The following is a 26,890-nucleotide window of genomic DNA, read 5'->3' as shown; positions in this document are numbered from 1 at the left end:
CACCTGGTCAGTTTTTGACCGGGTAAAAAAAAATAGAAAAATTCCCTAAATCCGGTATTTCCCCATTATCAGTACATACTTTGAAGAAGCATATGTTGGAAGAAAACACTTTAAAGTGTGCTCTAAACAAAAATAGAAAGGCTATGTTAAAATTGAAAACAGGCGATGTTATGTAAGATTCTATGTCAGGACCAGAGGTGAGGATTATGCCTTCTTTCTACACCACTTTATATCACAACAGCCAGTAGAAAACTGCATTTCCCATGAACACTGGGAAACTCAACCAATAACAAGTCAACAACCAATCACCAGTCCATCCGAGATATACAGTCCTTCACCGGTGTTGCCACGTTCTCTTTCTTCTCTGCTTCCGCAGCCGAGATAAGCCTTTGGCTGATTGGCTTTATATATTTCTTTCATGTTGTTACTTGGATATGTGTGATTGCTTTTTTGGTTTTATCGCTAACAATTTTCCTTTGTAGGGTCAGCCGCAGGAATGCTTGTTGCTCCTGTGCAGCAATCGTGGCGCGCCGTGCTGCCAGGGGGCCAGTGCGGTCTGGACATCCAGCCACCAGAGGGCACTGCAACTGCTGGGTGACCTACATGCGAGGCTCATCGGGTTTCCTGACCGGTGCGTTTTTCAACCTGACAGTACGATCAGCGACGGGCTAGGCGCCCGCAACTGTGCCTTGTTCCTACCCCCCACCCGCCTAGAGCTAAATGCCTCACACCAGGGTCTGTATTATTAGTAAGCACGAAGAGCGCTCCACATACAGTAAACACTCCTCACTCGGCACCGGCCCAGGCGATAGATGCCCGTGTGATTCATGGGTGTTCTGTGCCTCAAACCCCCATCATACTTCCAGCCTTGGCAAGGGTTTTTTCCCCTAAAGACCTTGGTGCTGCACAGGCTTTCTGACCTCAAATAAAGAGTTGGGCCGATTGCCAGGTGACATTGCCCTCTATAGCAGGCCCTGGTAACCCCAGGCCCTTCTCACACCCTCTGCACCCCCTAACTTTAGATCTAGATTAACTCAGTGTTAGTGGATATTCCAGTTCGCAGAAACCCACCAGGAGTGACATTGAGGAGTCCTATGCATATGTGGAACAGGTTACCTACCTGCCAATTGATGACCGCTTCTGCAAGATCATGGATGCTTCTGTCTGGAATGCGGTGCTGCAGGTTGGGTGCCTCCCTGGAGCAGAAATTACTGCACTACGCAGAGCTATGCTTGAAACCCCTCTCTGGGGGGAAGACCTTAAGGGACTGATGCTGTCCCTACCTTCAGGTCAGAAGGCCCAACCGGCACCACATCCTAAAAGTAAGAGAGACCACAATTCAGGAGTTGACTTGGACGCCTTTGATAGGTCGAAACAGGCCTTTTTGGCTCAGGGACAGCCTCAAGAGTATGACCTTCCAACCCCAGACCCTTCAAGTATAACCCCAGTACACACCCCTCCCCCGGCCCCGGTATACCCCCTCCAGACACCGACTCTCAGTCAGGATCAGATGGGGATCAAGATTAGAGGTCACACTCATGGTGCCCCTCCTCACAAACACAACAGGACATTCGGGGGACGTCCGACCTGCTCTAACCCAAGCTTCTGATCCACGTTAGATTGGTGGAGTGGACACCCGCTGGCTAGGTCGCGACATATGTCCCGGGCCGGCTGTGCAAGCTGATTGACAAGGAGGACCGGAATCGCCTGTGCGCTGAATGCCCCCACCCATCTTTAGGAGGTGAGGTGGTACTGACCCCTGAAATAGACAAGCGCATAGCTACATTTTTGGGGAAATGTATGCGTGACCCCAAACAAGGGATAGACAGGTCCTGGCGTGCCTACCAGGACAAGTTGTTAAACATCTCTGGCCCTCTAATGCACATCCTGGACATGGCGGAGGACCCCAATGCTTCAGGCACCCTGATTTCGCCAGATGTGCTCTCCGGCTGGGCCCAGCTAGCGATTATCTTCCTGGGGAATGCGGACTGGGCCGTCTTGACTTAGAGGTGCCGCTCAATGCGCATCAAGATAGACCCTAAACTGTGGGAACTAGTTACTTCAGAGGCAAGCCCAGTGGCTCAGGGTGAATTGTTTGGGCACCCCTTTGTCCGGGAGTTGGGCAACTTCGTCCAGACCTTCAACTCTCTGAACAAGCCACAGTCTTAGATCAAACAGATTTTCACGCCCCGGGTTTTCACCAGGGCTGGTCGAGGCTGGGGGTGCTTGGCTGGCTGCTCGCAACACCATCCAGCCTTCGGCAGGGGACAGTGCCAGGACACTTCCAAATTTGGATCATTCTATCCCACCAGAACCGACACCAAATACAGAGGTGCAAGAGGTGCCCATACAGGAAGGAGCTCCTACAGTTCCTCCCAAGGTAAGTGTACATTTTTTTCCTTTGCTCTGGGGGGCAGGCTCCGACACTTTCTCACCAACTTGACAGCTCTCACTTTCGATGCTTTGGTACTCCAAACCGTCCAAGATTTCCATATAGAATTTTTAGTATCACCCATTCAACTGCAAACCCCCACTCCGGTGGTCTTTTCTGCCACTGACAAACAATGGGTGGCCTCGGAGATTTCCGAGTTACTTCTAAAAGGGGCGGTTGCCAGAACATCTCCTTACCCAGTGGGTTTCGTCAGCAACCTGTTTCTTGTGGAAAAAGGGATGGCGGGCATCACCCAGTCATCAACTGAAGAGAGTTCAATGAGTGGCTGGTTTACCGCCACTTCAAGATGGAGGTCATCCATCTACTACGGGACATTCTCCAATCCAACAACGGGATGGTGCGCCTCGACCTCAAGGACGCATACCTGACTGTTCCGATATTTCCCCCTACCGTTGGTTCCTCCTGTTTCAGTGACAGGGGCACACCTTCGAGTTCACGACCCTCCTGGACTGTCATCCACCCCATGGGGCTTTCTTAAAGTCATACACCCAGTGGTGGAATTCCTCAGGGCCAGAGGATTCAGCTTGATCGTTTATCTAGACGATCTCCTTCTGATGAATCAATCTCCTCTGACGCTGCTGTCACATCTTCAGATGATAGTTTCCCTCTTGGGGACTTCTGGATTAATTATCAGTGGTCCGAAGTCAGTCCTCACACCTACCCAGAATCTGGTATTCCTGGGCTTTGTGGTGGACTCAGTACAGGTCACTCTCAGCCTCCCCTCCAGGAAGATGAACAAGATCAGGCACGAGCTGTGCCGCTTGCTGGCCAAGTCGTCAACCTCCCTCTGCCAGATCGTGCAAATTGTGGGCCTGTTGTCCTCCTCCATCCAGGCCATATTCCCAAGCCCCCTTCACTATCGTGCCCTGCAACGCCTCAAGGCTGTTCATGTCCGAAGAGGCCTCGCGTACTTTCAAGTAGTCCCATTGTTGGACAAAGCTCAGGAGGAGATACAGTGATGGCTTGATCACATGGAGACCTGGAACGGCCAAGCGATCTTTGGCTCCCTTCCCTACCTGATCATAGAATCCGAAGCCAATAGCTGAGGATGGGGCGCATGTTGAGGTGCATTCTTCACAGGAGGTCTATGGTCCTCTCGAAAAAAATCCTTCCACACCAACTGCCTCGAGCTCCTGGCAGGTTCATTCGCGGTCTAATGCTGGACCAAAGATCAAGCAAAATGCTGTGTTTTCCTCAAAATGGACAATGTGGCAGCAGTGAGATATATAAACAACCTCGGGGGACACTCTCTCCAAGGCCCTTTCGGATCTGGCCAGGTCGTTCTGGGATTATTGCCTGTCCCACCAAATCTCAGTGATAGCAGAACATCTACCAGGGATAGCCAACCAGGTAGGGGATTGGCATTCCTGACACTCAAAGAACTCCAGGCTTTGCAACTGAAGCCCTCGATCTTCCAGGTCCTTCAGTCACACTGGGACCTGTTTTCGATTGACCTATTTGCGTCACGCCTGGATCACCACCTTCCCAGGTATTTCAGTTGGAGACCAGACCCAAGAGCAACAGCCACAGATTCCTTCAGAACTGGCACTTGGAACAGGGGTATGCCTTTCTCCTATTTGCCATGATCATGGCAACAAGCGGAGCTGGTATTGATAACTCCGGTTTGGAGATCTCATGTGTGGTTTCCTATTGTTCTGGAACTGTCTTGGGATTATCCAATCCTTCTACCCCACCTTCCAGATCCTCTTACGAGTCCCGAAGGCAATCCCCACCCTCTAGTAAGAGAGAGATTTCTGTCACTTATGGCTTGGTGGATTACAGGGAATGCTGGAAAGTCCAAGGAATTTCGGGGCAGGCTGCGACCTTCCTCTCCAAGGCACGGGCGGACAGCACCGTTAAGCGCAATCGAACGGCTTGGTCTTGATGGCTGGGATGGTGTCATCGGCAACACCTGGATCCGGTGAGGGTGCAGGGGTACACATCCTAAATTTCCTAGCCTCAGAGGGCCTGGCTTACAGGTTGATCAACATGTTCAGGTCTGTGATCACCCGGTGTGGGAGAACCCATTGGTGTGGAAACTGATGAGGGGTATTCCCTTTTCCTTGCCTCCAGAACCTCAATATTCCGCTCTGTGGGATGTCAGTCAAGTCCTCAAACTTACTTTCTTGGCGAGCAAACAAATATCTTTCACACAAGGAGCTCTCAGCTAAACTGGCCGTGCTATTGTGTCTTATTCTTGTAACTGGTGTAGCATGATTGGGCTTTGGACTTCACGGTTAGAGTGTTTACTCCAGACAGGGATACATTCCACATTACAAGAAGGACTAAATGCAATTTACAGGTGGTATCTTTCACTTCGTTTCCAAATTTCGCTAAGTCATATGTGGTCAGATATATCAAATGCTATGAGGCCATGACGGTGGAACTCTGACGCCTTGGAGGGAGACAGCTGTTGATTGCGCTCAGGAAAACTTTAAGGGCCGTGTCCTCACCAGTAATTGCCAGGTGGGTCCGCTGGGTGATGCAGGAGGCTGGTATTGACACCAAACTTTTGGGGGCTCACTTGCCCAGATGGGCTATGGTGTCCAAAGCATTCTCCCTTGGAGCTTGATTGGAAGACATCCTCAATGCAGCGAACTGGTCCTCGGACTCCACTTTTTTTTTTTTTTTTTTTACTTTAAGCGGTTCCTCAATATGTCTTTGCTCGTAGTGGGTAAGCTTTAAGATAGCAAAATCCTTGCCTCCGGTCCTGACACAGAATGAAAAATGTCCTGGCTATTGTAAATGAAAGTTTCAATTCTATTAAGGACAGGGAGACTAGGATTAAACTGACCCCCAATCCCTCCGCACCCATCTCCCCTCCCTTCCCCCTCCCCCCCTCCTAATTACCCCCTCCCCCACGCCTCTCTCATAAGCCTCGTCCCTCTGTGGAACCACTCTAAGTAAGGGTAACAATAGCTACTGCTAAATGTTGATATGTGGGATTGAGTGTGTAGACTGAACTTTGTTTATTGAAGGTAATTGGAATTACTGTTACTTTATGCTGTCTTCTCATCTAGGATGGGACCTGATATTGGTTGTTTTCTTCTTTATTCCTCTTCATTCAGACTGAGGCAAGTGACGAGTTGCTTTTGGTCGCACAAACAAAGAGGAAGTGGCAACAACAGTGGACTTGTATATCTCTGCTTGACTGCTGATTGGTTGTTGACTCGTTATTGGTTGATTTTCCCACTGTTCATGGGAAATGTCGTTTTCTACAGGCTGCTGTGAAATGAAATAGTGATGAAGGAAGGCATAATCCTTGCCTCTGTGTCCTTAATAGAATTGAAACTTTCTGTTATGATAGCTAGGAATTGTTTCATTCTACTTAAGAAGCATGCCCGGGCCTTTGCAGAATCTCAAAACGTGAAAAGATGGCTATGAAGACCTCATCCGCTTGCCAGTGTCTCCCACTAGAGTTGAAATGAACTGTAGTTATCATTGGAAAATGCGTGTTAGAGAGGAGTTTGGGGTAAGAGGATGCTGCTTGAGAGTTATTACTGGCAAGCACTAAAGCTGTAAGGCAGGCAAGGTTTTAGAAGTGGATGAACAAGTTTGCATGTCTATGCAAATTTAGGGCCCATTTCAACAGAAAATATGCTGTCTGTAACCAACAGTGCGCTACCTCACCACTGCTCCAAAATGCACCACCAGCTACATACCATACCCTTAACACTCTCCTGCTGAATGGCCATGACACTATGCTTGTTTTTTTGTACGATGCTGTGATCTTTCACAAACCCTATGACTTTGAAGATTACATTAATAGGAGCACCACCACTCTAAGAATTGTTCCCAGCAGCACTGTCAGACATCACTTTAAATAAGTATGGATATGTATCCACTGTGACTATCTACATAATGCTGTTCCTGAGGAATAATATTGCTCTGCAAACAATATAGACCCTTTAATTGGAACTCAAGGAACAACTTTTATGAAACAGTACACAAAAAGAAAGCTGGATTGGTGAGCCAGCTGTTGGTACCCTATGGATATCTTAGCAGAAAACCACACACAACAGTTTTTGTAGTTAAAACACAAATCGAACACCGCAGCGTCTGCCCATCATATAAAATAATGGCTAGTTAGTGGGACATGATCATTGAAATATCCAGAGTTCAATAAATACCATAAACTTACCTTTCTTACTTGTAAACACCTTGGCAATGTATTGAGTAAGGTTTTTCTTGCTTGTTGAGTACACTGTTAATGGTACACATTCTGCCCAGTGAATAAGAAACTCTGCTTGTCACAGCCATTTCATGAAACCGCTTGAATAAAGCAGTTAGTTGCATTTGTGACAGCCTCCCACTTGTGCACAGAATGCTTACACACCAGTCTGGATTAAAAAATGGCATTTCCTGGCCAGTGTCAACAAGGGAGCAGTGAAATACAGAATCCAAAATTTCATGTGATTCCTACCTATCAACAAAACTTGAGTGAACATAATCATAGAAAGGGAGTTTGAGAGATGCAGAAGACGGGATATCTACCTTTATAGGATTGAGTTGAAGGATTCAAACATCTACAAATCAGTGATTTAATGATATAAAGATAAAGAACTCTGGGTTGTGTCGACCATTGACATATAATAAAATATAGGAATCTTTATGCAATCTAGACACCACATAAAAGTCTACCACATGTGGTTTTGTTTGTACCTTGTTTCTGGCAGCCTTGAGTGGTGTAGTTCCAAGGGATATTAAACGATTGAGATTATCAATGTGAAAATTACTATTGTTGCAGGTAAAACTTTTTCCTATAGATGGATGACAAAAAATGCACCTCTCTAAATACAGCTGTAGCAACCAGATTAATCTTTTTTTCCTCATAGTTCACGCAGTAAGCGTTCACCAAAACAACGGCGGAGACATCAGATCAATGGCAGCCCTCCTGATGTAGAGAAAGACCGATTGATCACAACGGACAGTGATGGCACCTACAAGAGACCTCCGGGAGTTAGTAACTCCGCGTATATTGTATGTTTTATATCTCTTTGTCTTGTTGTCTGCACTGTGGCTGTGTTTGGTAAACGTTCTAGATGCATCTTTGGATATGTGGAGATTTTGCTGCCAGTAATGTGCTATCCTGAAATTATTGTACAACGTGGATTGTATTTCAGTATATCCGAGTACTTCTTTAAATGTCACACTAAATTAGGCAAAAACAGTGACTTCCTTGGAGAAATATCATAGTATGTATAACTCTTAAGGTATTCCAGTTGAGGATTATGTATTTTTTGCAATTGTGTTTTTTTTTTTTTGTAGAGGAGAAAGCCAGAAGTACAGTGTTTAAATATCGACTCGTGCCGAGCAGCAATCTTTTTATTGTATTTTTTTAGATGGCACTCAGACCCTGTTCAAGGAGCCATGGGCCAAGCAAAGTCTGAGTTTCAGCCGTGGGAGCGGAGGTTGTTTGCCTCTGATGTCCTTGGGCATGTCCATTTAAGGTTTAGCAAACTGGGCCAAGTACAACCACTTCAGCACTTGACTCTCCGTGGCAGCTATGGCAAGCAGTCATAGGCTTCTCAACGAGATACCGTGGCTGTACTTCAAGCTCAGAACTTAACAATCACACAAAAGCGCAGTGACAGATTGTCCTGCCCAGTGCTGGCCTTTGTTATTAAAAAAGTACTTCAATACACGCAGCAAACTAAATACTACACATTACAGATCATAGATACACATACATCATTTTCGTGGGCCAACTGTACTTGGGGCTGGTAATCCTTCCTTTCCTTGTCTTGAGCTTGAGTTTGTTCATGTGCAGGTATCAGGCACAGGTGCAGTGTTACCTCCTTAATTGCGGTAATGTCCTCAGTTACTGTTCCTATTCTTAGTTGTACTTATTTCATCACTGCAGAGTTTTGTATTCTCTTCAGCCGTGCAGTACATGTCTGGCGCTCTCACCCTCATCTGGGGGGTGTTGCACTGGCTGTGAGTTCTCTGGCACTGATGTCAAGAGCGTGGATTTCAGCAGCGGAGGCTGCCACACGAAGTGACTGCTGTTGCAGGTCTCCAGCCTGTCACAAGCTCATTTCTGGGCTTCGTTGAGTTGAGATGGTGAACCGCAGGGTCAGAGATCACTGGGCCACCTTGAAGCTTCGAGCAACACAACCCTGCCATGTCTCATGTTTCTGGGGTAGCAGCACAGTCCATTCAGGTGCAGTTTAAAGTCACAGTAGACGTGTCTGCCCAGACACAGCTTCAAAAGTTTGCAGCAGCACTGTCTGCTCTGGCACTTTTCGGTAGTGCTCGTTGCTTGTCAGTAGGGACTTCACTGTGCCCCCAGGAGCACGCAGATCTCTCTTCTTAGTCTTCCTGAGTGGACAGACTATCAGGCTCTGGGATCAGCTGCTTCTGGCTCCCCCTGGACATTCACACCTCCTTCAGAATTGGCATACTCCTTTCCTCTCTCAACAGACAGGTTAGTCTCCAAGTGCTTCAGAAGAGGGGTATATTTTCTTCCTTGTAGGTCATATTCCAGGATATACCCTTACATCTGGGAAGCTGTCTATTGCGTAGACTCCAGCTCTGGTTGCACAGAAGTCCAGTGAGTATTCTGAGGATCATTCCCTTCCTTTGACAAAGTGCACTCAGAACTGGAACACGTGAGTCAGTGGCTCATACCATTATACAGTCACAGCAGACTGGTGATGTGTATTTTCTTTTCTGTACTTCTAGAACTGCTTTGACTCAGTGCCCACAATAGAGGTACAAAGAGTTGGCTTTCTGCCCCTGGCTTTCAAAACCACACTGGTCAGACATCAGGAAAGGGACAGCAGGCTGACTCCCCCAAAGGTCCCTTCACACTCTGAACAAAGGCCTGCAGTCCCACCCTCCACACCAACCTCCTACTAAATGACAGTGCTCAAGATGAATAATGTGCAGCACTTCTCAGCAAAAGAGTCTAATCGAATTTTTAAGTAGTCCCATCTACTGTTTCCCATCTTCAGTGTCTAGGCCTCCAGCTTCAGGCATGCTAGCAATATACTTATACTGTCTGTGAAAATAATTACATCTTATTCTTGTGCACATAAACAGGTCATGGTCTTCCAAACCTGAACCCACAGACCTCCATTACTCTGGTTCACACATACACCCAATGTATGTGCCACTCAGGCCACATGCATTGTTGTGAGGTTATTTTAGCTTTTACACCGGCACATTATTTTAGAGTAGGCCTGCAGCTTGTGCCCTTTCACTCCAATACATGCATTTTTCTTCTTCTTATTATTTTAGCAAGAGCTTCATTTTAATGGAGATGTTTTCATTTTTTATCAGTTGTACTTTTGCGCAGAATTCTGTTATTCATTTCTCTGCACAATACTTTCACTCTGTACTTTTGCTGAAGGCTGAACATAAGTTAGAAGTTATGGCAGGCACAAAGCGTTCATCATGTCCCCAACTCTTATACTTAGAAACATATACATATTGTCACGTCAGGGCAGTTTTCTTAGAACACCAGATGTTTTATTATAAAACACCTCACTGCCTCCACACGATAGAGGTCAATTCCAGCCAGTTGCCATTGCATGTTGCACGTCGTCCTTGCAGTTTCTGATGAGACCTGACGCCTTCTTCACCTCCATGTGCGGCGAGGACTCTCAGTAGACACAGGCAATGAAGGAGATGCAGGAAAGTCTTCAATGTGTTTATTGAAAAGACTGCAATCTACAGTAAAATGCATGAGCTGCAAAGATTAGGAGAACATACAATAAAAGAAGCATGATTGTGAAGATGAGAGTTGTGAATACAAAGACCCCCCACCATCTTACAATAAACATGAGATGTAAAATTCCTAGCAAAGAGAACCTTATCCCTAACCTAATGAGAGCTAGATATGATAAACCTAATCTGCCAGTACCACGTCGATGAGAAGCGCCCCCCAACCCTTGTTACCTTGGAATGATGTCTCTAGGTCAGACTCCATGGTGACACGAAGGCTGAGTTCTGCAGCATGGTGATGTGCAGCATAGTTGGCATCTGGAAGGAATCCCTTTGAAATCCTTGTCTGTGTGAGATGTATTTATACAGACTATGTAGGACCCCTGACGCAGGTGTGTTCCCAAACAATTGATAAGGAGGCAGACAAGTGGCGGCAATTATGTAAACCATCCCCAAAAAGTGTACATTATGTTCCTGTCACTCATAAGGGAAAAAGGGACATGATGTGAATACCTGTGTACATCACTTGATTATTATTATTATTTTTATACACCTCAGACTCCTCAAGTCAAAGCTCCATACCTCAACCTTCTCACCCTCTCGTATGTGGAGATGACCTATGCCAGGTAAAATGGATCTCTCTCACTCAGCCTTCTCTTGAAAGACCAACGTGGCTGGAGAGTGGGAAAGGTGTTAAATGATTGGACTTCATCTTTCGCCCACACCTGACCTCAGCTAGGCCCCCTGATTTCCCCTCCCCTCTAGCAGGGGGGCCCACAGTTTCTCCTTTTTCTGCTTCTACCCTCCCACCACTGTATCCATTTTAGCGATGCAAAAAAGAGCATTAAGCCTCTCCATGTACACAGGAGGAGACACTACCACCCATTTCCGACAAATTTCTCTTCTAGCCAGAAGGATGGAGTAAAAGAGCAGGTTCCTCCCTTCTCTGCTCCACACTTCCGATCTTCGAGGTTGCCAAAAGATAATCAGGGGGAGGCTTACCAGGATCTCTTGCCTCAATAAACTCGAGAGTGATTTACACATTTCTTCCCAGAAATAATAAACAGCTTGGCAATCCATAAACATGTGAATGTCTGTTGCACTCTGCCTTCCACATTTAGCACATTCTACTGCCCCCGCCTTCTCCCCCCCCCCCCCCCCCCCCCCCCCCTTCCACCCACCCTTTTCTCCATTCTGGGGAGCTTGGCTTGGAGAGATATAGGCTCTGTGTATCGAGTAAAGATGTCTTTTTTTCTTAATGGGGTCGGCTTTACTACATCAAACAGTGTGTTCATTGAGGCTTGCCACCATACTTGTACCCGTTCCTGAGGCATGTTATCTCCCCATAGGCTCTCTGGCAGTTTAAGTTCACCATCCAATAGCTCAAGGATTTCCCAGTACCAAACCAACACCTTCCTCGGGCTGAAAGGGTCACTGAGCAGTTTGTCTTCCAAGGGATTTGCAGCTCCCAAATACACTCGAGTACTCTGTGACCAACCTTTCAACTGAATATACTTTAGTCTGTTTTGTCCTTCAGCTCTTCCCAGGAAAGTAGGGATCCTTCCTTAAAAAGGTCCCCCCAGGACTCTATTCCAGCCTTCCTGATGGGCACGGCTAGCACGTCATTTAGACACTCCGGTGTGCCCGGAGAATCTTAAATGGGGGCATTCTGACACTAATAGGTAGCGCTCATTGCTGATCTTAGCTGATACCAACTCTTAGCGAGATCTCGCAATACCTTCCGTTTTACTGTTTTGAAGAATTGTGGATCTCCAAATTTGTGTATAAAATGTGCTGCTGCCCCTTTCACGGTGCCTGTCCTTGGGTTTTTGAATTGAAATGCCCATGCATAGTATTGTAGATCCGGTAGCGTCAGTCCTCCATGCTCTCTCCTAAGCAGCTTTTTCCAGGTAATCATGGTGCCCTTATAGGCCCATATGAATTAATGTATAGCTTGTTGGATTTTATCTAGGTACCATTTATTCATTTGATGTGGAATAGAGTTGTGCAAAAAACTTATCCTAGGCAGGATTACCATCTAAACCAGGCTAACACTACCCAATATGGTCAAAGGGAGACCCGCCCATCCCTGCATGAACTTACTGCAGTCTCCCAAGAGCTTTTTCTGGTTCCTCACTGGAAGTTGTTCAATATCCTGTTTGATCGTTAGACCTAGGTATCTCATTTCATACTTTCCTTGCCTTGATCCCTTCTACTGATTCCAGGGCATTATTTCTGTTTTCCTGCATTTACATAGTAAACGGACACTCTGCCAAAGCCCTCTGCTATTCCCAACAACACAGGAAGTGCGGTCGATAATGATTCGCACTTGACCGGACTCTTCCCTGGCTTCAAAATCAGTGAAACGGTTGCCTCGTTCCAAGTCGTTATGGGAGAGCCGTTTCCGAAGATCCCTATAACCAGTTCTTACATGGCTGGTGCTATCGCCTCTCCCAGGACTTTATAGAGCTCCACCGGAATGCCATCTGGACCAGCTGCTTTCCCTCCTTTACTTCCTTTTAGAGCTGCTCTTATTTCCCCTAGGGAGATTGGTTTATTCAAGAGGAGCTGCTCCTACTGTGTGAGACTGGGGAGTAGTAGCTAAGTTCATACCTCTTCCTCCCCAACTTCTAACTCTTCTGTATAGAGCTGTGAGAAACACTTCTACAAAGTGTTATCTGCACTCTCACTGTTTGTAGTCCTTTCCCCGACTAGTCAAGCTCGATTTCTTTAATATAATTCCTCACTTCATCTTTTTTTTGTCTTCCAGGCTAACAGCTTCCCTGCACTTTCTCCATACTCAAAGTGAGCCAGCTTATTCGCCTCCCATCTCTTTGTGATTTTTGGTTTGTGATACATCCTCAAGTTGCTGCTTCAGATCACTCTGCTTATTAAACAGTTCCTTCTTTTCCTTACTTTCTGTGCTTATTGTTAATTGATTTCTGCCATTTCTACTTCCAAGTGGCTTATTTCATTCCTATATTGTTTATTTTTATAGCTGGCTAAGCTCGTGATTTTCCCTCGTGAGAACGCTTTGAATGTATCCCATACCACATACCCAGGGCTTGACCCTAAATTAACCTTAAAAAAAACTCCTCTGCCTCTATACGTAGTTGGGATACAACCTCATCATCTAACACTAACCCGTCCACCTCCGGCTTACTGTACCCTGAAATAGCCTTATTTTTAGTACTACTGCTGCATGATCCAACAAATGAGCTGGCAGATACGCTATATATTCTACTGAATTACACAACACCATATTTATTACTATAAGAAAAGCCCTGTTTCATACCTACTCTCAGCCTCCGTAGATCTCACAACCAGAGTTCCCTCATCATCCCCCTCAAATACCGTTGAGATTTTGGCGTAGCTACTGATATACATTTCATTGATCTATCCAATTTATTATCTAATACCACAATAAAATCTCCTGCCATTGTAATTGGGTCAGGGAACTCAAGAAGCTGAGTAAACATCCTTCTTGAGAGGCTTTATATCATCGTAGTTAGGGCCCTAGAACCCCGCCAATGTGATATTCCTACCAGTGATCTGTGACGTAACTATTATCCATCTTCCTGCTGTATCTGACCTCACTCCCAATATCACTGCGTTAACCTGATGCTTAATTAGAATAGCCACACCCTTAGTGTTTAAGTTGTGCTCAAAGCAGATACCATGTTGAACCCACTTTTGAGTCTTAAACAGCTCCCTACATTCGACTCTAGTGCGTTTCTTGCAGGATTAATACTTGAGCAAGGAAGTCCCTCGGGTACTATAAAATCCTATCACTTCTCCCTTTAGTTCTCAGCCCATTAACATTCCATGACAAAATCTGAATTTCTCTACACCTGACCCCCACCGATACAATCAGTCTGTTGCAGTTAGTTTAACACTAGCTCAGGTGTATGAGGTTTTTTTCTTAGTTTTCTCCCACATGCTCCCCACCCAGTGCCACCCCCATTCCCCACCACCGTGACCCCACCCCCTTCCTTTCCCTTCCCTTCCCTTGGAGAACCCCCCCTGCATGATGGATTGGTGTTAGTCCAGTTTTAGAGCACCTTTGGGTTTCCTGGGCATACCCATCTTTACACAGACTAGCCTTTAAAGTTTTCTCGACAACCCCGCATTTGATGACCTCCAGCAGCTCATCTGCTGCTTTAATAGCGCTTATACTGTACATCTTTCTATTACACATTACTCGGAGAGCAGCTGGGAACTTAAGTTGCACTGATGCACCTAACTTTTTGAGTACTTCCATCCCTCTCCCTAGCTCCCACTGTTTGTTTATAGTTGCCCTAGACAAGTCCAACCTAATCTCAAATGAACAATCTTCTCCTCTTAAAGTTTTCAGGCTAAGCGCCTTAGTCAGTATCTTTTTCTTCAGCATGTATGTTAGACCTGACAGCCTTAGGGTGGTCACCCCTAACTTTTTGCCTGCCTCCCTCCACTTTTTGGACACTGTTTTTGCTGGTTTTAGGACTTTGCGCACTTTACCACTGCTAACCAATTCTAAAGTGCATATGCTTGCTCCCTTAAAACATGTTGACATTGGTTTAAACCCAAATGGCTTATTTAATCTACTTGTAAGACCCCAGTAAAGTGCACTACATGTGCCCAGGGCCTGTAGATTAAATGCTATCAGTGGGCCTGCAGTACTGATTGTGCCACCCACATAAGTAGCCTCTTAACCATGCCTTAGGCCTTCCTTTGCAAGGCCTGTGTGTGCAGTTTCACTGCCACTTCGACTTGATATTTAAAAGTACTTGCCAAGCCTTAAACGCCCCTTTTTCTACATGTCACCCCTAAGGTAGGCCCTAGGTAACCTGTAGGGCAGGGTGCTTGCTATGTAGAAAAAAGGCAGGACATGTACCTGTGTAGTTTGTGTGTCCTGGTAGTATAAAACTCCTAAATTCGTTTTTACACTGCTGTGAGGTCTGCTCCTTTCATAGGCTAACATTAGGGCTACCCTCATATACTGTTTGAGTGGTAGATTCTGATCTGAAAGGAATAACAAGGTCATATTTAGTATGGTCTGAATGGTAATACAAAGTCATGCTGACTGGGGAACTTGGATTTAATATTACTATTTTTAAAATGCAACTTTTAGAAAGTAAGCATTTCTCTGCACTTAAATCCTTCTGTGCCTTACAATCCACGTCTGGCTAGGTTTAGTTAACAGCTCCCATGTGCGTTCGCTCAGACAACCCCAAACACAGGATGCTCAGTCACACTTGCCCACATCTGCATATTGAATGGGTCTTCCTGGGCTGGTAGGGTGGAGGACCTGACACTTACATGTCAAAGGACTGTAGCCTGCCCTCACACAAAGGACTGCCACACCCCCTACTGGGACCCTGGCAGACGGGATGGAACTGAAAGGGGACCTTGTGCACTTCTAAGCCACTTTTTGAAGTCTCCCCCACTCCAAAGGCACATTTGGGTATTTAAGCCGGGCCTCTGACCCAACCAACTTAGGCACGTCTGGACAAGATACCACTGGAGAAGAATCCCTGAACCAGAATCTGAAACCTGCCAAGAGGAACTGCCTGGCTGCCCAAAGGACTCACCTGACTGCTTTACTGCAAAGGACTGCTGCCCTGCTTACCTGCTGCCCTCTGGCTCTGCTGAGAAGTGCTCTCCAAGGGCTTGGATAGAGCTTGCCTCCTGTTCCTTGAAGTCTCACTTTGTGTGGCAAAAATTCGACGCACAGCCTGCATTGCGGTGGGAAAATCACTGCACGCCGAACTGGAACGACGCAGCCCGGCTCCCTGAAGTGGAGATCGACGCAGCGCCAGCGTTGCGACCAGAACTTGACGCACGGCCCACGTAATCAACGCAAATTTGAGCCGAAACAACACAGCCTGACTTCCTGAGAGGAATTTACGCAGCACCTGCCGTGCGGCAGAAATTTCCACGCACCGCCCACCAGATCGACGCAGCTCCTGTGACTTCATCTTGCATGCCCAGGATTTCAGCGCATCGTCCCAGGGGCATCCAAAAACCCCACAACCCGAAGAGGATTCCAGTCTACGCGCTGGAAATCAACGCAAAGCATGCCCTGTGTGAAAACTCACCAACGCATCATCTGTGTGCGCTGGAAAAAATTGGCGCACACCTCCCCGATTTCCACGCATCTCCTCCTCTGCGGTCCCTTGCGGAGAATTTGAACGCAAACCAAGTACTTTGTGCTTGCAAAGAGACATTTGTTGTTTTTTAAAGACTAAAGACTTTTTATAATTTCTTAAGTGATATCTCAACGTGTACTTATTGAATCTTGATCGTTTTGACCTGCATTTAACCAGATACATATTACATATTTTTCTAAGCACTGTGTGGTGTATTTTTGTGGTGCTATACTGTGTCATTGCATGTCTTCTTGCATAAATACTTTACACATTGCCTTCTAAGTTAAGCCTGACTGCTCAATGCCAAGGTACCAGAGGGTGGGCACAGGATAATTTGTATTGTGTGTGACTTACCCTGACTAGAGTGAGGGTCCATGCTTGGACAGGGGGTCACCTGTATACCAACCAAAGATCCCATTTCTAACAGTGTATGTTTGAAAATTTAACAGGATATTTCGGGGCTTTTTACTTTTGGGGTTTCTCTGGCTCCTCTGAATATCGCTCGCAATTTCCTCCAGCGAAAGTGATGATTTGAGAGACCACATATGATTTAAGATTTCCCCCCTTCCACTCCTTCCGGAACATTTAAAATTCTCAAATTACTTCTCCTTGAGCTATTTTCCAGCTGCTCCAGTTTGTTTTGTAGGTCTTGCCCGTTCTCTTTCAGAAGTTGTGTTTCTTCCTTATGTAACCTCAATTCCTCCTTCATAGCTCCCTCTGAGTCTTCTAGAACCTGGGTTCTTACCATCAGGAGGTTGAACTTCTCCAGTGCCTCGTAGGCTTCTCTTATCTCCCCTTGGTTCATTTCCGTAGTTGCAAAGCCACTTTTAATGTTGATATTAAGAGCAAGGATCATCCTCTCCATTAGCATATTTGGAACAGAAACAATAGTAGGAGTAAAATGGGGTAAATAATGAGATAATTCTGTTACCTGACCAGGGACTGGTGGTTCTAATATACCTGGTACCCCTAGTACAATTCCTTTAGGCAGGCGGTCCTCTTTGTTACCCAGCTGTAAGAAACCAGACCTCCCTATGGCCTCCAGTATGTTCCTCTAGAGTGCCTGATGTTGCCTGGGGTGGTCGTGAACAGCCCCCTGCTTCACACTCTCCTGACCTCTTCTCGCCCCCATGCCTAACGGGCCTAGTGGGTTAAAGTCCCTTACTTCTGGTTCATTGCTGCTGGCCTTAACTTAAAATAAGACCCCAACAAGGGGCTAATTTTAGAGTTAGGTTTGGTAGCTGGGCTCATTCTTGTTATTCCCTTCGCTACTGGCCGGCGTTTGTCTTGCTTGCCCCCTGCTATGCCTCATTAAGTCTCCCTTAATCCAATCTGTTGTTTCTTCCAACCTCCATTTGTGACGGGTTCCTACCTTTCCACGCCAGTCATTTTCTTCCACACTGGGGGGCCGGGCCACAATCCCCCTTTCTCGATGCCTTCCCATCTTCATTGCCAGCTCTATCACATGCCTTACCAGCTCCGCGTCTGCTGTCGTCTGCCGAGATACGCCAGCACTTGCACTTGGGCTGACTCTGCCACGGTTCCCCTGGAGAGGAACATGTGCCGCTGCTCGACTAGTCCGTCGGAGCTCCAGCGCAGCTTGTGTCCAACCTGTGACTCCAGCAAGCCTGTCGGAGCCCCCAAGAAGTATACAAGATCAGGGGATTCTCGGGCCTCATAAAGCAGGTATGATGATATAATAGAATGTGTTATCATTCGTTGCTTGGTTTTAAGTTCTTTAAGAGTATGCTTGCACAGTTTTTCATTTTTTTAGCACAGGGAAATTAAATGATTTGCCCAGAATCACAGGATGTGGGGCTGAGGCTGGGTTTCAAAGCTGGTTCTCCCTGTTCCATATCAGGAGCTCTAGTCACCCAGGCCACACATATTCCCCTTTCCTTTTCAATATGGGGAAGAAGGGCAAAGGTATCTTTATGTGCCCAGTAACTTGACAGTTATGGAAGTGAAATAGTCTTTCACATGCTAAGCCACATGTCTGTTGCTAATACTCTTTAGCTTCGACTCCCAGGCTGCTCTCTCAGTGTCAAACTCTGACAGTCGAGCATAATGTATTTGTCATGATTACTGGCCAGTGCTACTGCCCTTCAAATTCGACTCACAGGCTACAGTTAACTTCATAATTGCTCACTTATACTGCCATTCGTCTAACATGCTGATCTTTCTCATAGCGCCCGATCTAAAGACAGACATTGTAATGGCTGGGCTTGCCCTGCCATCTACATGAGATTCCCTGCATTGCTGCTAGAAGGACAAACGTAAGCTAAAGCTGAGTATCTCAAAAGAAGCATCTGAGCCAACCTAACCTCTGCAGAGATTGACTGCCTCTAGAAAGTATCTACGCAACTAGTCTAAAACCCCTTCTACCATACTCCCTTGACTCCTGTTATAATTCTGAAAACTCATGGTAGATTTTGTGGACACAGTGAAAGGTTAGGTTGTGTGCTTTTAGTTTTAGAAAGTTTTACTAGGGTGAAAGATGTGACTTGTTAGTTTCAAAAGTGTTGGAAAATGTTGAGTGCTGTGACCGGACGGAAGCATTCAGTCTCTGTTAAAAACTGTAGCTGTGCTTTCTGCTTATCCAATCCAACAAAGAATGCAGACATTTCTCTTTAACTCTGCTCAGCACTCTGAAGTGGCATCATGGCACAGGCACTTTATTACAGATAAATACTTAAATGTATAAACTATACACTCAGCTCTCAGATGCTCTTCCTGAGGGCCATTCTAAACCAATATAATTTTCTAATGTACGCGAGTATAGGCAACTGACAGGCTACAGTAAATTATGCTACAAGTCATTGCCCAAATAAAACAAGATGACAACCTCAAGAACAGCCACAGTAAAATGAGCTTCTCTAAATTGCATCAGTAGGCCCCTAAATTAAAAGAAAAATGATCAGATCATGCATACATCCAAGTTTGAGAAAGTTGTTTCGCCAGAAGAAACATTTAGCCCTCTATCCTTGGACCTCTCTCGTGCCCCCACCCTGGTCACGCAGCAGTCAACACAGAGTGTCAGACCCACACCTATGGAAGGAGCTTCCTATGACCATCAACCACATTAAATTCAGCCAATCTTCTATCATTACAACAAAAACCTTGAAGAAATAGTCACTTTACATGTATAAGTTGATCTTGAAAAGCAGGGTACACAGCTAACCTGTTCCTTTTCTAGTCTGGAGCCTGCTCAGTGCTTCAGTCCTGTTGTAAGGCAGGATACAGTTGAAGGTTGACCCTTTACCCTGCTTTACCATGACTTGTTATAGGGCCTGGGGCGATACTGCCAAAAATGTGTCACCCCCCAAGCAGGCTTCTATGTTTAGACATGCTGCACTGCTTGAGCATGCGCTGAATGTCTATGTAGTTGTGAATGCGTGAGAGAGCTGATTTGAAAAGCGCCCCTCATGCATGCACAATCCATTGATTAAGACCTGCAAATTCATTTTGTTCCTGACATCCTGAGAGCAAAGGCTCTCACTCTTGGGGGTCAGACTCTCGGATGTTGGTGGCAGGCTGGCTAAAACTAGTTGGTAGGTTTTCAGGGGGCACCTCTAAAGTGCCCTCTGGGTGCATTTATTAATAAATCCATCACTGGCATCAGTGAGGGTTTATTAATACTAGATGTTTGATAGCAAACATCCCTAGTTTCAGTGAAGCCATCATGTAGCTGGAGAACCCAGAGACCAGTGTCCAGCACATGTACTTAAAAATGGCTTCCCTGTTCACTTACTATATCTGATAATCGACAAAGACATAGCAGATGCATATCTGTTCATGCAGATATGCCCTCCCCTGTAATATACTGCACCCTGCCTTAGGGCTGTAAGGTCTGCTGTAGGGGCGACTTACCAATATTACATGCAATGTTTAGGGGACAATGTGTGCAATGTTGTGTTTTCACTTTTGGGAGCACCTGGCCACACAGCCTGCAATGGCAGTCTGCATGAGGTTGGTGCTGAGTCCCTTAGAGTGGCATGAGCTGTGCTGCAGCTCTTGGGGACCCTTCTGCAGTACCTATGCCCCAAGTACCAAGGGTACCACTCACTCTAGGGGCTTATAAAGGGTGCTATAGGGCTGGTCACTTGGGCATCAAGTGACCAGGGGTCTCGTCTTAGGGGAAGGAACACTGACACTGGACACCTGGCGAGTAGGAACCTAGTGAATCTCAGTCAAAGTTGCATTGAAAACCAGGCAAAACGTTTGGGGTACTGCAGCCAGACCCCAGCTTCCTACACCTTCCATTTCACCCATTCCTTTTCCCATTTCTTTAGCATCAATTTCCCATGTAGATTAATTTTTCATTGGCACCAGTCCATTCCCCTTATGATTCTGTATGTATGACCAACCATCACCTCCCCAATATTTTGCTAAGTCTGAAACCCTATACTGAGGAATATTTTGCTAGAATACTGGAATCTCCTGTGTATTGGTTTGTATTTTGCACAATTTACTTTCTCTGGTGTGATCAAACCTTGCTTTTTAGTTCATCATTGAGACTGGCTCTGAGAAATAACAAAAGTAATACTGACTATTACAGAAGGAGCCTGGATCTTCAAAGCACAGGCACACTTTAAAATGACTTTTTTTTATACCTTGATGTAGATGTGAAGAAAATTATTGAAACATTTTAAAAATGAATCCAGGATGTGGTTTCTGATGTGGCATTCAGTAAGAGTGGAGAAGGTGGAACTAGAGAAAGATGTCTTTTTGTAATAGCAAATGTGCTTCAAGAGGCATCGCAGTTTGAGTTAAGGGGAAACAAGGGGTCAGCAATGGTAATCAGAGTTGCTGGGAAAGAGAGATAAGTAGAGAAGTTAGGAGGTGGCTTGTCTTGCAGTGTGCAAGGAATCCAAGGCAGAGCTGAGCTACAGGCTCTGAGTAGTCCTTCAATCCGAGCTAGGACTCCTACCAAAGTACTGGCACGGAGATTGCCTGTTATGGACCTCTCTACTGCTTTGATAGCCAAGTCTGCAGGACCTTTTGGCCTGACCCTATCCACAGGCCCACCACCTTGGGAGGAACTGCTTTAGTATTTATTCTAAAGGGAAGAATCTGAGCTTAGAAGTAACACTTTTTGTTGTGGATTCTCTATCTAACAGCAGATTCCTCACTACCCTCCCTCCTCCCTGTTCTGTGGATTGGCCTCTTTTTAACATCTCAGGTGGTCACAATTAAGAGGTCTGCACACTGATGTCTCTCATTCTCTTGTTCTCCTCATCCAAGGGCGTGCAAAAAGTCTAGCAAGAAACTGACATCTCATGCGGGGGTGACACATGAGGCACAACTCCATCCCTAGGAGGAACGAAGACGGTGTGGAGCCCCATGGCACCACGTAGTGGCTCGCAGTATCACTGTTATTAACATTTCTGGATCCAGTCTGGGGCCTGGGGATTATTCTAAAAGTGAGGAGAATGTAGATAGATAGTTTTCACCAGAAAGTGCGTACTGAAGGTTAGTAAATTTGTTTATTGAGTCTATTTCAGTACAAAGTCTAATGTACACCAAACAGCAGGGGTGAGTGATGGAGCTATATGTTTTTCAGTATGCTGTCATAAATAATCAGCTCAAAATGTGAATTGATCAAATATTGGCTTGGTCATGGGTGCAAACCCTGTAACTATTCAGATAGCCCTGAAAGGGAATAGTAAATCAGAGGAAGGAAAGGAATAGTATATCAGAGTTTGACACAGCATGCCGCAACATCTTACCGGTCTGTCTCTTAGTATGGAGGGTCAGCAACATGGGGCGGTTTTATTACAGTTGTGTTGGTCTGGCTGTAGCTTGTGCCACAATCTCTTCCTCTACATGCCCAGATACACAGATTGCTCTGACACCCTTTATTTAGACATACAATGTTGAGGCTGACTGGCATACAAATACACACTCCTCCCTCTGTTCCTCAGCTACCCAAGTAGTTTGCTCAGGAAAATGTCTGCCTCACTCACAGTTGTTGCATTGCATTGTTACATTGTTGCATTGGTGTTGTCCCGCTCTCTATTTAATTTATTCCTGACAGCTGAGTTAACGTCAATTTTAATCTACAGAAAGCTGTACTACATCTGTTCTATAGTTAAAGTGGTTCCTTTTGCCTCTGTGCTCACTTAGACACCAAACAAAACCGTGGGTGCATAGAATAATTTTAGTATATGATGTGAACCCAGGGGAAAGATTTCTGTTTTGGTACTTGTTAGGGTTTATATATATATATTTTTTTTTTAACCATTGATTCATGCAGGTTGCTCCGACCTTCCACCACAAAAATATCTTTTTCTGCCTGAACAACTCTTTGGCATATTTATCTAATGTCACATTTGAAAAATAAGCCTAAGGTCTGTGACACCCTGAGAGTGCATGAATGTGTCGAGGTGACTCAAGGAGAAAATTAGGGAGAGATCGAAAGACTTGGAGATACCTCAGGTAACTAGGGCAAAAGATTTTCAGTGTCACTTGTTTGTCAGGCAAGAAGTTCCAGAACTTATTGTGCCTTAAATGCACAGATTTCATCTTAGGTAAGAGTGCTGCATGTTATGTTTTGAAGATTTGTAGAGGGCACTGGAGAGGGTATCCGGGCGCTGGCCAGGGGTCAGTTTAGCCAAACCTAGGTCGCGGTGGAACTAGTCAAAACAAAAGTCTTTAGCTTCTTACAGAATTCCCACAGTAAGATGGAGGCCCCTATTTGAAGGGGCAGGCCGTTCCACTCTTTAGGAACAGTGTTGGAGGAAGCTTGACTACCGGATCTGGTATTCCGTATGTGTGGGATGTGTAAGTAGGAGTCCAGACAAGTGGAGGTGTCTGGAAGGGTTGTCAAAGCAACTGCAATTGTTGAGGCATGCTGGACAAGTGTTATGTAGTGCTTAAATGTGTGGTGAGGAGTTTGAATTGTGCTTGTTTGTGTGTGGGAAGCCAGTGGAGCTTTTTCTGGTATGGGGTGACATAAGTGCAGCGTGGGAAGTTGGGAGTGATTCTGTCCGCCTAGTTCTGAATGATCTGCAGCCTTCTAGTGGTTTTTGTTTTTATCCAGGATAGAGGGTATTCCCGTAGTCCAGCTTGCTTGTGACAACGGAGCATAACAGTTACAGCTATCTGATAGAGACTTCTAGTTGCAGATTCCTTACCTTAGAATTTCCCCCAGGCGTCAGTCTGGATCTGGAGATTTGTTTAAAACAGTACCCCTTTGCACAGTCAGGTGACGTCTGTCAACTCTGCATCTGTCCTCAGCATTGGGTTTGCTGTATAGGATGTTGCGGTCCTATAAAGGCACCAACCTGGTGTGCTGGTGACATTTTCTTTTCACGACTTTCCACACTAAAAGCGCAGAGCCCTGAAAAACACTGACCTTGATGTGTCAGAACTAGAGCCCTGAAAGGGAGTCCCTGTCCCTAGAAATCAGTTTGCAGCGCGGGGAACATGGGGTATCTCACCCTTAAGCAACCACGCTAGCATGCGCTCGCACTGGTCACCCTTTTGATGCAGCCTCGGCTTATAATCCTTCCGTACATAACAGTCCAGTCTATTGCAGGTGGCCTACACCCATCCACGCACCTCTAGGAGCCCTGCTTCTCCAGTGCTGCAATCCCCACCCCGGCTCCGCAGTCACGCAAGGGCTTCCTCCTGCAGTGTGAGCTCTCGCTCCAACTTCCTCCTGATATTGTAAGTCTTACCAAGGTTAACACTTCGTAGGACTACTTTGAGTGCCCTCCCCCCATTCCATACCCCACGTCTGGGTGGTGTTCCAGTTTGCTAAAAAATAACACTTCAGTGCTGTCAACATGTCTGCTCAATTCTCTGGGTCCTCTAGTGTTTCAGGTCTCAGGTACCATAGTGGGATCGCCAGCCTATGGGCACGATCTCACACTCTAGCAGTAGGGGGGTATGATTCAACAGGAACCGCAACTCATAGGTTGCCCTCCTAACACTTAAAGAGCCATTGCTTGCCAATATGCAGCTGTCTAGTCTGCTGTATGCCCCATGGCTAGGTGTGTAGCACAAATACACCCTAGATGTAGGGTGAAGCTCTCTCTCCACACATCCACAAAGTGTAGCCTATCCATGGTCTCTCGAAGTCTAGCCATCTTTCAGGGCGTGGTACCTTGCCTGGACGGGCTTCTATCACAGCTGCCATCAAGGACGCAGTTGACATCTCCAGGCAAAGATAATGGGGGTCCCAACGTAGGGCAAAAGCTCTTGATCTGTGTCCCTAAAGAACCCATCATCGTCAGTGTTTGGGGCATAAACGTTTAATAGACCTAGCTCTCGCTGTTCAAGAATCCCATGAAGCAGCCCATATCTACCTGCCATGTCTGCCCCCTGCCCTCTTATCTGCAGTGGCACCCCAGGGGCAACCCACACTGAGACTCCCCTAGCGTAGGAGGAATACGTGGAGGAGTAGAGCTGTCTTCTCCACTTTTTTTTGTAACTTTTGGGCTTAGCATCCTGTAGGAAAGCAATGTGCGCTCCGGCTCACCTGAGGTATGTGTGCACTCTATAGTGTTTAACAAAGGAATTCAGTCCCCTCACATTCCACGTGAGAAAACGTATTACATCACACATCCCTGTATGTTGTGTTCCACAGCTGTAACCTTCCCCCCCCCCCACCCACACAGCACCTCCTGCCCGACCAAGGTAATAACAGTCATGGCTTCTCCTGCAAACTCCGCTGTAACGTCCATAAGCACAAAGCATAGAACCAGCCATTTTTGTAAAGCAACCAACAATACCCAACTTCCCTCATCCCACTCCGGGTAAACACCACTGAACTAGCTTATGTCTCCCCAACTTGTTTATGGAACCATCTGACCCACCCAATCGCTAGCCTAAGGAGAGAGGCAGCATATCCAATTGTCCCTAGCCTTCCAGCAGAAATTGAGGTGTTGAAGGATTGTGCACAGGCCGATCACTCCGGAGCAGCCCTACGTGCACCTAGTTCACACTAACACCCTCCCACAACAATCACAACAGGAAATGTAATGAAGGAAGGGAAGATAGAGAGAGTAATAGAGCAACTAAGAGAGAAAGAAGAACAGTATAAGAGGAGAAGAGGAGGGGCGCAGTCACCTCATGCAGCCAGGGTCCGGCTGTGGAGCAGTCCCACAGCTCCGCAAACCCCAAGCGGAACCAAAGAAAAAGTAACCAGAAGGGGGAGAGGAAGGCAAAAAAGGAAAATTACCCACAGAACCCCACAAAGGATCAGAGACAAGCACAACAGTTCTCCCCAAAATGGGGAGAGCAAGTCCCAATAGTCAGTACATTACAGTCCGTCATTTTAAGTGCTACGCGTTTGCCTTGAGGGATCACTGTGGCACACCAGCCTCGCCGCTTCGGCAGGGCACAATAAGGACATCATGTCCGGGCTTCTTCCTGCTCCGAAGCTGGGCCATCTTCTTTCCGAGGTGACCCAAAGCACGAGGAAGCCGCAGAGGTCGCAGTCTCCATCAGTAGTCTGGCCTCCTCCTGCCGCAACTGTAGTCTGTGAGTCAAACTCTGTGTCATTGTGGTGGACTACCACTTTGGCGTCAGAGCTGGTACGATGCTGGCATTTGCGCCTTCTCCTTACTGTAGTCTGCGCACCTCCAGCCCCACGGGCCTCTTTGCATGCTCTCCCAGAGGGAATCGCAGGATCATGCCCACCCCCTCTGAGATCCAGCCTGTCCCATACTGCCTCTGGTGTTTCGAGGAAATGCGAGCAACCAGCATGGAGCACCTTTAATTAAGCAGGATACAGTAGCATATATGTGAGATCCATCGCTTTCCGCTTCTATTTAACTTCACTAAAGGATTGTCTTTGGAATTGGACAGACCTGTTATAGTCTGGGGAAATGCGTATGGTGTGGTTCTCATAGGCCGTGTCCGCATGCTTACGTATTTCCTGCAGTATAGTATTTCGATCTCTGTAGTTGAGATTCTTAGCAGTGATGGTCCTTGGGGGTCGCCAGGTGGTGGCAGAGGGGCCAGGGCCCTGTGTGCCCTCTCTACCACAAACTCCAGCGACGGCCGGGCTGCAGGGAGTAACCTCTTAATCCAGTCTTTCAGGAATAGTTCCGGAGTGGTTCCCTCTGGGAATCCTATAAATCTCAAATTGCACCTAAGGGACCTTCCCTCTGCAACTTCCACTCTTGCTTCCAGCCTGCGCGACCTACCCTCCAGGCTGACATGGTAGCTTTCAGGGCATCCAGGTCTGTCTGCATTGTAGTCACCTGTGGTTCAATGGCTATGGACCTTTCCGCCACCACACGGAGATCAGTCCTCAATAAATGTACATCCACTGCCATGGTGATCTTCTCCTTTACCGCCTGTCCAGGGGCCTCAATTGCTGCCAGTATCTGGGTCCCAGACAGGCTCTCTGTGCACCCAATCGAGGGCATGAGAAAAACAGATGGAATGGGAGCCTCCGAATCAGTGAACCCAGCCGCGCCATGTGCACTGGGGCCCTTATAGCCAGCAGGAGTAGTCTTGTAGCATCGCAGTCCTATGGTGCACCTCAGTGCAGCGGCCAGGGAAACCCTCTCAGCACTCCCAAGCACCCAGCCCGCAGCCACGTGGATGCGCGTGCCCGCTAATGCACCTGTCCTGCGGGCGCAGCCTCCCCTGGCACAGGCCGCCTTACCCCTCGAGAGTGCCCAAT

At 46.6% G+C, this 26,890-nt stretch overlaps 1 protein-coding gene across 2 annotated transcripts in view; it reads left to right on the top strand.

The window, feature by feature from the left end:
• KIAA1549 (KIAA1549 ortholog) overlaps positions 1-26,890 on the top strand; it is a 664,130-nt gene that overhangs the window by 532,235 nt on the left and 105,005 nt on the right. For both annotated transcript variants that reach the window (XM_069227988.1, XM_069227989.1), the window contains exon 16: positions 7,288-7,432. In XM_069227988.1, coding sequence (XP_069084089.1) covers positions 7,288-7,432 — 145 coding nt within the window. The remainder of the gene's footprint in view (positions 1-7,287; positions 7,433-26,890) is intronic.

Source organism: Pleurodeles waltl, chromosome 4_1, assembly GCF_031143425.1.
Source record: "Pleurodeles waltl isolate 20211129_DDA chromosome 4_1, aPleWal1.hap1.20221129, whole genome shotgun sequence".
NCBI classification, from domain to species: Eukaryota; Metazoa; Chordata; class Amphibia; order Caudata; family Salamandridae; genus Pleurodeles; species Pleurodeles waltl.
The sequence above is the reverse complement of the archived record's forward strand: the minus strand, read 5'-3'. Positions and strand labels throughout refer to the sequence as shown.